The sequence below is a fragment of the Desmodus rotundus genome, chromosome 1, assembly GCF_022682495.2.
Source record: "Desmodus rotundus isolate HL8 chromosome 1, HLdesRot8A.1, whole genome shotgun sequence".
NCBI lineage: Eukaryota > Metazoa > Chordata > Mammalia > Chiroptera > Phyllostomidae > Desmodus > Desmodus rotundus.
Genome location: NC_071387.1, coordinates 145,646,526 through 145,658,600, shown reverse-complemented (window position 1 = coordinate 145,658,600; position 12,075 = coordinate 145,646,526). Strand labels below are relative to the sequence as shown.

Below are 12,075 nucleotides of genomic sequence, written 5' to 3'. Positions count from 1 at the left end.
CCTCTCAGGGTGTCACACCTGGAGGCACATGGTGACCACCTGCCTTTCATTGGTTAAATTTGACCACCCACTCCTGGTATTGCCTGATTTTCAACTGTATAATGACTTTTTTTTCTCCTTTGCAACTAATAAGTAATTAGTGGGGAGATACTTTAATTCAGTGCAAATACTCTGTTTCCTTTCAGAATTTCTCTGTAGATCTAGTATTCACTGAGGCTTCTGGCCCGTCCAGTTGTTTACTATATTCTTGCATCATGCTGGTTTTCTAGCTCTCCCACTCCCTCTGTATTTGTCAGTCAGCACTTGGCATTCCACTGTAAGCAATCATACCATTCCTCCCTTTCACTTACTTTTTAAAAATTGATAGCTAGCATTTATTGAGGGTTAGCCATGTATCAATTAGTTATTGGCATGGACTTACTAGTTTCTGGGGGTTTTTTAGTGGTTTATAATACATTACTGTCCTTGACTGTTGGATTAGTACAAGCTCTCTTAATCTGGCTTTTGTGCTCTTCTGACCTACCCTGGTCAATTTTTGTTACTTTCTTTCACTTCGGTACAATATGGTATTTCAGATGCATCTTCTACCTACCCCACATCCACCTGGTTATCAACCATTTCTCCAAAGAACCCTGGTTCCCTTTAGTGGGGAAAGGTCAAGATCTAGGCATTAGATGTGGTCCTTGCTACTGGGGTGACTTTGTAGACAAAGCTAGGGATTATATTCATGCATGAACCCATACATACATACAAATAATATATGCATAAAAACATGCTTATGCTCATTTTAGAAATCATGGGTTCATACATACCTCTAATTTCCATCCCACCCCCAAAGGGTTTTACACACACACACACACACACACACACATATAAAGAACAAAGGGATATATATATATATATATATATGTATATATATATATAATTTTTAATTTTTTGAGGGAGGGGAGAGAGAGACATTGCTTTATTGTTCCACTTATTTATGCACTCATTGGTTGCTTCTTGTCTGTGCCCTGACCAAAGAGGGAATGCTCAACCTTGGCGTATTGGGATGATGCTCTAACCAACCGACCTACCTGGGCAAGGCCCCACAGAGTTCTTTCTGCCTTCCCTTGTTTCATATTTATATGTCCTTTTTTTGGCCATGTGAACCTTGGCTGCTGACACCAGTAACACATGTTCTCATTTCCTCCATTCCCAAATACATCAGAAACAGTTTCAGGGTTGCTCTGGCCAAACCACTGAAGTTGACAGTGTTTTGCAGTGCTTGCACTCACAGAGCACCTTGCCAACACTGAGGACATAGAGTCAAACGCCGTGTTCAGAATTTACTTGGGTTGGCCCTTCCTCCCGCCTTGCCTGTTACTGTGGTACGGTGCTCATGTGAGATCCAGCTAGGCTTACTTGTCTCAGGTCCCCTCCTCATATCCTTTCTTACTTGATTTTTTCCTGAAGATGTAGAAATTAACATGCTTTTAAAAGTAAACCTATGGGGAGGGGTGGGGGGAAAAGGCAGAAAACTGTATGTGAACAACAATAAAAAAAATAAAAAATAAAAAATAAAAATAAAACTATACAAAATGCACATTCAGAAAAGTAATGGCTAGCTCCCATATTCCTTTGGTCCTGTTCCTTCACACTTCCTTGTATATAACCAACTTCAGTGTTTTGTGGTTTTTCCTCCCTGCGCTTCTGTTCGCAAAGATAAACACATTTTAAATGTTCCCTTCTTTCTTGACTAAAAGCGTACTGTATGTATTATTTTGCACTTTGTTTTCCTTTTACTTAGTAATTCCTCCTAGGAATCTCTCTAGATCAGTTTACTAAGAGCTTGTTCTTTTATACAGCTGTATAGTATTCAATTGAGTCTATATTGCATCGCTTACTTAACCAATATCTTTTGCTGGGACATTTAGATTGTTTTCACTTACAACTTTTTCTTTAGTCAATAACTTTGTGTGTATGTATTTTTTATATTGTAGGAGGGTGTCTTTGGGGTAAATTCCCAGGGGTGGGAATGCTTGGTCAAAGAGCAATGTCATTTTGTAGTTTGTTAGTTATTGCCACATTCCTCCTCTCCAACCTCCACGCAAAGCTTTTGTGGCATTGTGTATTCCTGCCTACAGTGTATGAGCATACCCGGGACAATAGATGTACCATTTCCCCCAGGTCTTCCTAACCGTGGCTTTGTGAGGAATGTTTGGATATGGATGCTACACAACAGTTTGGTTTGGATTCTCTCAGGTTCAGTAATGGACTACTAGACTTGTGGTCACATAGCGTGGTTCAAGTCCAGGTCTCTCGCTTATCTAACCTTGTGTAATTCACACAACAACATTTAACCTACATCTCCTCATCTATAAAGTGAGGGTGATGATACCTGTCTTGCAGTGTGGTTGCCGGGTTGGAAGCACCTAGTCCAAAGTTGGACAGGAAGTAGGCACCCTGTACCTGTATCTGAATTGGAACTGTCTTGGCCTCGTGCCTCTTAGAACTGCTGAAGTTTTGCACAGAAAAGGCCTCCGGGAGCACCTTGTTCTTGGCCAGTCTTGGCTGGCGAATGGCTTGTGCCATGGCAGGAAGGGGAGCCCCGGTTTTCCAGGCCGAGGGACTTACCTTTGTTCCATTTACTAGTATGTTTGTGACATTCTCTTAATTAAAACATGTAGGTCATTTGTTTGGAAGAAATTTTTAAATTGTGCTATAAAATTTTTTAATACTATGAGTAGATCTTACTAAATATGTCTTTATTTTTAGCAAGCTTAAGGAACATTTGTTATTAAATTTTAAAACATTTGTGAGACTAGGAATAATGATTAATTATCGTTAAAAATTAAATCTGCAAGAGAGAAATGTTGACATTTTAGTAAATGCTACAGTTTCTCTAAAGAGCAGATGAGGAAAAGGCAGAATAAAAACAGCAATAACAAAAGCAAACCAGCTGGAATTCTCGGTTGGTATCTGTGAACTTTTCCAACTAGGAAGCATAATATGGTCGACATAATAGTTTTCAAAGTTTACTGAAACATGTTATCAGTATTTTCTAATGATTTGGCTTGTATTCTTTTTTTGAATTTTGGAGGAAAGGAAAAAAGAGGAGCAACACAATGTAACACAACCAACCGTATAATTTATGTTTTATGAACCTAGAGTTACATGCGATTATTCATCAAGCAACCAATTTACTCATCTGTAAATGAGATAAAGAGGTTTCTCACATTTTGTACATATTTTGAATATATAGCCCACACAACTGACAAAGGAGTACTGGAATATTTGTGCTGTTTTTGTCCTTTTATTGTAAACTATAACATACATGCAGGAATGGAAATTAATTTTATTCTCTGCCCTGCTGAAATGCACATGATTTTTAATTCAAACCATATTACATGCATTTCAAAAAGAATTGAAAAAAACTGGTATGTGTAGGAGTGTTTGTGTGGTATAATATTTTTTAAACCAGAGTAATGAAGAAACATTTCCTTGAAAAAAAAAAAGTTCTTTGTGTATATAAATCAGGGAAATGCCAGCTACCTTACCAGCTCTTGGAGATTCACAGTACACGTTAGTACATCAAAAACCTGAGTATTTCAGCCATAGGAAAGGGCGAAATACTGCCATTTGTGACAACATGGATGGATCTTGAGAGTATCATGCTAAGCAAAATGAATCAGATGGAAAAAGACAAGAACCACATGATTTCATTCATGTGTCAGATATAAAACAGAAAGCAACAAGTGAACAAGCAAAACAAACTCATTGACACAAACAGAGTGGTGCTCAGCGGGGGGCGGGAATCGGGCAGAGGGAGGAGAAAGAAGGTAGAGGGGGTCAGGTGTATGGTGACAGAGGGAGACTGCACTTTGGGTGGTGAGCGCACAATGCAGAGTACGGATAGATGATGTATTATAAAACTGTATGCTTGAGACTTATGTTATAACCAGTGTCACTCCCAATAAATTAAAGGATCTGAGTATTTAACCCATTGTTTCCCAAACTTGACCATAGAACTCTTTTTTTTTTTTGACAAGATCACAAGACGCTAACATTGTAAGAAGCACTCTTTAGGGAGCATTGTGTAAAGAAAAAGCTTGAGTAAGTTACTATTCTACTCAGTGTTTTAAAATTTCCTTCTAACACCCTTCCAAACAAAGATGAGATGGTAATTTCTCTTGTTGAAGGACTTGCTCAGAATTCCTCATCCGGGTGGGGATGCCTGGGAGGGAATGGTGGGAGGTAGGGGACAGTCGCTAAGATAGACACTGTGCTCTCTCACACACACAGTTTGACTTTTTTAATGCAGTTATTCAGTCTCGCCATTTTTAAAGATAAAATGTCTCAAAATGCTTAAAATTTGATGATTTTGTCTATTTTCAGTTGAAGAATAAAATGAATCTTTCCAATTCCACCACTTGCCTTCCTTTGCTTTGTCTGTAGTTATATCATTCATTTGCTCTCAGCCCCTCTGATGATTTTGGTTTTTTGCTCTCACCCTGCTACTGTGCAGTCCCTGAAATAAGTTAACAATTGCCAAGTACACATATTGTAAGTCTTGTAGAGATCGAATGCTTAAAAAAAATCTGTCAGTACTTTAGTAATCTTTACACTTCTCTCCTCTGCCCCCGGAGGTCACGGATGCAGCCTCTCTGCTGCAGGTCCTGACACTATGTAACGACCATCTTTCTACCGTTACCAGCACTAACCTATTTCACTCTTAAATACCTGACGTATGCACTGTACCTTAGGTTACTTCTGGTGATCTTGGAGATGGGCAAATGTACAATAATTTGAGAATTATTGAGGATTGACGTGTTCATCCACGTAATTCCAGGGAGGCTGGAAGGCAGACTGACTGTCCAGTGGCGGCTGCTTCCAAAGGCAGAAACAGAAGAACTGGCTGGAGTGTGGCTGTGTGTGCCAGGGCGGGTCAGGCTTGGGAGAGGCAGTGAGGCCTGACCCGGCCCAGGGAGAGCACGTCACTGTGCTCCTTGCCGTGTGAGCCCCTCCATGACCCTGTCTGGAATCTCAGAACACTCAGGAGAAGCCAGGCTAAGGTAGATTGCTTTCTTCAAGATTGCAAAGAGAAACACTGACAGCAAAGGTGAGAAAAGAGACAGAATACCAGAGGGAATTAGGTTGGGAATTCATCGATATGATACAGGTCCTGAATTCTTTACACATGATGGAATTGGGGGTTTGAGCCAAGTTTACCTATAGATGCACCCCAGTGGGGTCCCTGCATAATATCTGAGTTCCAGGTGGTTTGAGCTGGATCAGTCCACAAAATGAAAAGAAATAGATTCAGACCATAGCTTCGCTTCTGGCACGAAAGGACAAAAGCTGTGAAGGTGTTGGAGTAATTTTGCCAAAAGCAAGTGCTATTACACGCTTGGGTAAAGTTTCTTAGCAGTAGATTGGAATGAATTTAAGTTAGGCAGAGCCTCCGCTTTGTCTGAATGAGAGGACAGGTGCTAATAGTCTCCGTCTGGAAAAGGCTTAGTAGGAGGGGTGAGGAGGAAGAAAGGCATTTGCAATGCTGCATCAGTTACCTTCGTGCCAGCAGTTGCTTGAGGTGGCAAAAACACGCCCAGTTTATTCAGAATCCTCGCTTCTTTTGTTGTTAACCTTCCTTTTAGTATCTGGATTATTCTGCTGCGGATGGGAGAAGAAGCAGGCAGCTGCTGTCAAAGCTGTGGGGAGGGAGGGTGCGTTTATGCGTGTTGTTCTGTTCGCACACAAGTTACTAGGAGGCCTGCGGGAGGCTCTTCTGTGCCTTTAACATATTTGTACCCAGGGGAACTTGAGAAAACCCATTACTGGTTGGAGCTTAAGTACCCTTTATCCTTTCATTAAGTAATAGTTCTTTTAAAAATATACTACAAATTAGATACCTTGTGACCAGGTCTTTATTTGAAAAGCAAACGAATAATGAATGTTTATGTGAAGAATGAAGTGAAAAATCAGTCCATGAAAAATTTGAGATTTCTTTTATTTTTATGATTGAGTGCTTTTTGGTTTCTCCTTTACTTCTGCAGACCTGGATTATATGTAGTTAAGACACTTTTTGAGAATTTGATTCGGGTATGTAGCTGCCACCTTATTTGTGGGTGCTCTTGCTAACAGGCGGGAGTGCCTGTGTCACAGAGCAGTCGTCGCCAGACACCGTTTCTTGTGGCTGGTGATGCCCAGGAAGGAGGTCCTGCTTTAGGTACGGAAAGGCACAGGAAGATGGGGGTGCGCATATTTCAGAGGGTGGCAGAGGGGGGCAGCCTGTCCTGTACTCACTTTGTCCTAATCATTAATCTTGATAACAGTGCAATCACAAGCAAAATTATTGTGATACACAGCCTCTGCATTTAATTTTTGGATAACCCAGTTACCTTAAAAACACTCACCTGTTATATAAGAAACACTTATCTCTGGATGGGGATTGGGGACAGTGGTTATCATTGTGTATCTGCTTTGGGAACTTTTAGTGTTTGTGCCGTCAGTGTGTGTCTACTATAGGCTTAAAAAAAGAAAGTAAAAGGGAAAAAGGTCCCTCTGAGCACTTCCCATCTGCCGATGGGATGCTTGCTTTCCCACCCCGCCCCACGGACCTCGTGTGATTTCCCCTGCACTCCCTTTCCCAGCCCTCCCCCAGTTTCTTTTACTTTGAGGACAACACTTTCTGCATTCATTGACTTTTCTTCCTCACCTCTAATTTTGTACTCCCTACCCCTTTCATGAATGTCACTGAAGATTTCTCACCGTGAAATGCAGTAACTCCTCTGAAAACCTGCTTGACCTTTCTGGGTCACTGGAGACTTGTGCCCTCCTCCCGGCCTCCCTGACCGTTACCTCCTGGTCCAGTTTGACCTCTCTCATCTCTGCTGTGATTCGACCTTTCTTCACTCTGTGCTCTCTTTCTGAGCAATTCTTTTAACCTACTCTTGGGTGAAATCATCTGTGTCAGCAGCTACGACATGGCTTCAGCTCTACTCCTGAGTGTTTCCTGGCCCACTAGGCATGGTTAGTTCTCAGTTCGATGGGCATCTCAAAATCAAAATAGCCGGAATCCCCATTTTCCCCAGTTGCTGTATTTTACTGCTTCACAGCACCCAGGCCAGAAACCTGGGAATCGTCCTGAGCTTTCCTCCACCTCACAAGGTTTGGAAATCATGGGTGGCCTTGCTGTACCGTGCATATCTTGGCTCTGTTTTCATCATACCCTTTCAGTTTTACAAACCAACTTCTAAATTGGGCCTCATTCCAGATGGACTTGGGAGAATTCATGCATATAAATGTTCTGTCCTTATTAAAAGTAGCAGGGACAGGGACGTATTTTAATTATTCCTCCGCATTGACAATCTTGTTTATGAAGCCATAGAAACCTCATTCCAGGGGCATTTCTGAAATTGAGACATGAGCTTGGTTTCTATTTGAAAGTAAATTAGCAATTATATAACTTCACAGAGCTTGTGGCTTATTATTTTAGTGCTTATGTTGTTTTCCTACTCAGTCATTTAAAAACATAAATGGTATCTTCTCCTGCACAGTTTGAATTACCTCTACTATTGCCTTTGTTTCTTATGCATTAAATACATATAATTAGGTAACCACCAGATTAAAATTATAGTTAAAATTTATTATATGCTTATTACATGATAGTTTACACGTGCCATATCATTTAATTTAATTCACCCAGTAACTTGATGCAGAATGGAGAAAGTCAGAATCAGACATTATTTAACTTGCCCAGATTGTACGGCTGTGCTGGTTGTTTCTCCCTGTGACCCTCTCGAGATTCATTAGGTACCAGTTTAAGTGCGGCCTGATATCCCTGAAAGTCATACGTGCATGGGCATCTCCTCTGTGGTGGGAGTTGATTTGCACACGGTCAGTACTTTTCCTGTGTCAGTGCCGTTTGGGACTGAAGCGTTTGTGGTACTTCAGTACCGTCCCCAGGTTACCGGTGGTCACATGTGCTGTAGGAGTAGGTGGTAAAGGCTGTGGCATTAAGATTTACATGGAAATTATGTTGTAATTTTAATTAAAGTTTTAAAGCAAACTACCAAAAACAGTTACAAAGAGATCATTTTTCTTCATTTTAAGTGTTAACAATAAGTTGTCTGTTTCCTCAAATTTTTGTTGCCTAGAGGAGCAATTCAGGTGGCTGTCCTCTGAAGCACGTTACGGTCGGTAACTCCTGTTCTCTCTCTCTGTTCTCTCTCAGTGCAATGAGACCTCGTTCTTCTTTGAAGCCAGAAGTAAAACTGCTTGCAAGCACCTTTGGAAGTGTAGTGTAGAACATCATACATTTTTTCGGTATGTTAATGTGAAAGTTTTGTTCATTGTTCTAAAAAATGAAAATCACATTTGCTTTTATAACAAGAATTATGTTCTATCTGTAAGTAGAAATTTAGAAGTTTTTCTCTTTTATTTTTTTCTGGTCACCTAATTCTCTTGATCACATTAATACAAATAGGTATACATGCCCCCACATACATACACACACACACACATGCACGTAGATATCTTCTTTGCTTTCTTTGCTCACAGAAAAGGCCAAGGACATTATGATGATGATGATGATGATGATGATGATGATGATGATGTTGTTTATGTAAACAGTGTAGCTTTGGTATTTGTGGAAATTGTGTCCTGCTGCGGACATGCTACCTTTGAAATGCCTGTTGTCACCCAAGTGGAGATGTTGGATGTATAAGGCTTATGAGAAAGACCAAGGTTGGCCACGTAAATTTAGTTAGAGTTTAAGCAAAGAGGACTGGAGGAGGTCACCTATGAAAAAAATGAAGAGAGAAGCAGAAAGCCAAGGACAGAGCGGTGGGACCCTGCCAGCATTCAGAGGTCAGGAAGAGCCAGCCATGGATTAGAAGAAGGAGTAACCGGGACAGTGCTTAGGAAAACAGGAAGTGAGGGAGGCAGATGTGGTGAATGGGGAGCTGGCAGCTCTCTTGCTTGCTGTGTCCCGGGGAGGTGAAGGTGAGGTAAGAGAATTGACATTGGATTGTGGGGACACTTTTTGTTCTTTTCACATCCTTATGGTGTAAAGATACAACTAAATTTTATTAGGTACTACATTAAGCTTTATTTGTGTTTTTAATTTTAAAACTAGGTGAATTCTTTCCCTTATTCCTGGTTGATTTGCATGGAACAGTTTCCCCAAATAGCATGAGATGGGAGAAGTATTCTTATAAAATGACCAATGTCCTTTGTAGAGTTTGTATTAGGAGAAGGACGTTGCCCAGAAAGCCTGAGACATGACCTCTAGTTCAGCGGGCTGGGCGGAGGAGCCTGTCTGTTGAAGGTGCCCCAGAATGGGAAGTGCTGGATCACAAGGTGCAAAGAGACCGAACTACCACGTCAGGTGTGATTAACTGCCGTGAGCACCTTGGCGTGGCCAAATCGACATAGTGACAAAGTTCCCAAGGTTACTTAAGTAGAGAAAGTAATTTGATTCACAACTAAAGCTTCTGACGACAGTGATATATTTAGGAAATATGAATATTTTGATATTGGACATATATAAATTCTTAGAATGTGGTTGTATTTCAACTATTAGCTTGTAATAACTGATTATTATTTCCTGCCAATTTGTAGAATAAATCAGATATTTTGATTGGCTGTTAAAGTATTACATTATTATATTCTCTACATAGTTTTTGCTCAAATATTGCCTAAGTATCTGTATTTGTGAGTCTTTATTTAATTTTATTTTAAAAATTCATCAGGATGCCAGAAAATGAATCAAATTCATTGTCAAGAAAACTCAGCAAGTTTGGATCCCTGAGTAATAAGCACCGGTATAGGTAAATGGCATCTTTTCTTTGGGGAGTATATGTGAATACATAAATATTTAACTTAGCTGTCCACATACATACACATTCCAGGTTTGGAAAAAATTTTTCTACAATACCCATGAATTTCATGAGCATAATAGTGTATTTAAACTTCTTGACAAAAAGTAGTTTTTCAGGTTTTATTTAATGTCTGTGTTAGCTATATTAAGTTTAGGACTTTTGAATGTATTAGAGCTTATCTGCAGAAATGTCCTTTGATGCATATTTGACTTATTTCTATGTTGTGATTATGAAACCAAGTAGATATTTTGAATGTAGCTGATTGCAGTTCTCAGGACATCCTGTTGACCCCGGGTTGTAACAGTGTTTACTTTATACTGTGGATCAAATCATGCTTTCTGCCACAGAAATCCTCCGTGTAGTAATGACCGCGATTATATATAAACTTCATCGAGCAGTTGCTAAGTGCCATGTAGTATGCTAGATGTTTTCCATTTATTATTTCATTTAATCATTGCAGTCTTCTTAATATTATCTTTATAATATGTGAAGAAACTAAGGCTTAGAGACGCCAAGTCACTCCTCAAGGGAAGCCAGCTGGCAAGCAGTGAAGTGGGGCCCCCATGATGGCAGTCCGATGGCACAGCCTGGGCTTTTGTCCATTAGGCGGACTGTTAGCGTGTTGCAGGGAAAGCCTGACTGTGATTGTCGGGAATCACAGTGCAATCACCCGGGCACATGCTTGTGTCTTTTTCTAATACACAAAATTGGGGCCTTCTCTGTTCTGAAAAAGAATTGTTTTGTTTGAACTCCTCTGTTAAGTGGAGAGCCAGTGATGGGCAAGACATGGCATTGGGTGCCTAGAGATACAAATTTCAGACCTAACCATCTCTGCCTCAGAGAACTGCAGCGTGAGGCTGGTCCCAGGCCCTGTAAACCCTGAGCAGGGTACAGAAATGCTGCTCAGGCGGTGGGACGCTGTCTGTCGGTCCCACTGGAGACATGGCTGAAGGAAACCTTACCTAGGGGGCTTAAAAATAAAGCCGAGGCAAGGACAAGGGTATGCCAGATTTTGATTCCTCTCTTTTATAAACCACTTTTTTGGTTTTGAATTTGAAACCAGAGATAATCAATAACAGAGTGCTTAATATTAAATGTTTGCTGCATTCATCTTTACATATTACTCACTTGGATATGTTTCCCGTTTGATGACTTAAATAAAACTTAAATTATTGTATTATAGGTGTTCTCAGTGTTTGGTATTCATTGATATATAAAAATTTAGACTTTAGGTTATCGAGGTTCTTTCCCGGACAGTGATACAATTATCAGGAATTTAAGGGAAGAGTATGTACTTTTATATTGAGGACAGCTAATAGTCACCATTTTGGCTGTTCTGCCATTTAGGGCGTGAAACATTTCAAGGGTTATAGGGAAAGTGTGTAACTCTATCTCTGTGTTCCTACTATTAAAATTGTAATTATGCTGTTTAACATATGCTGTAGTTGGTTTCCTCAAATTTACTTATACCTGATTTCTCACATTTATTGAAATGCAAATGTGTAGCTACTGGGAATTATTATTATTGGATTTTGCATATTAAATATCATTTCTTCCGAGAAAGTAATTAAAAGTAACCTTTGCAGAATTGGAAGCTCTGCTAAATCTGTTCTAATTTGGTGGCTGGTCTTAACTGCCTAGTAAGTCTTAATGAAACCCAAATCTCCAAGCCTGTATGTAGAAAGCACCCTTACAACATTCGTGGAAGAAATGTTTCATCCCACTGCCCAGAGCCACGCTTGGGGAGGGATGGGTCTCTGACTGCTGGGTGGCCGCCAGCAACCAGCACGTAGACTGTTAATTGTTGGAGGAGGAAAGATAACCAGCCTTTAACAAGCTTCATATGCCCGCCCCTTTCTTGAGATATTCTGTAGACCTGGTGGAATGAAAGCAGAGCTCTGCAAACCCAGAGGGCCTCCTTTTTGACCCTGAAGGCTTTAGAGCCTGGGGGATAAAGGTCAGCATAACAAGTGCAACTGTGGTAGTGTTTGTATTTGTGTCTATAATTGTGTGTAGGTGTTTACAGGGCTGTGTCTCTAGCTGTGTGTGTGATGTAGGAAGTCAGAGTTCTAGTCTTTGTCCCTTTCCTGCACCTTTGGACTTGCAGAATACCAAGGGCATTCCAACATCTTTTAGAAAAATTAGTCATTACTTAAGAATGGAAAAATCAGACCCTTTTAGTAATGTGTGACAGCCAATCTTTTCCAAAATC

At 40.4% G+C, this 12,075-nt stretch overlaps 1 protein-coding gene across 5 annotated transcripts in view; it reads left to right on the top strand.

Annotated features, from left to right (window-relative positions):
- Positions 1-12,075, top strand: part of EPB41L4A (erythrocyte membrane protein band 4.1 like 4A) — a 239,538-nt gene that overhangs the window by 154,891 nt on the left and 72,572 nt on the right. For 4 of the 5 annotated variants that reach the window (XM_053911423.2, XM_045197611.3, XM_071219408.1 and 1 more), the window contains 2 exons: positions 8,216-8,307; positions 9,735-9,812. In XM_053911423.2, the coding sequence (XP_053767398.1) occupies positions 8,216-8,307; positions 9,735-9,812 (170 nt within the window). The remainder of the gene's footprint in view (positions 1-8,215; positions 8,308-9,734; positions 9,813-12,075) is intronic. The other variant, XM_045197610.3, reaches the window with a different exon arrangement.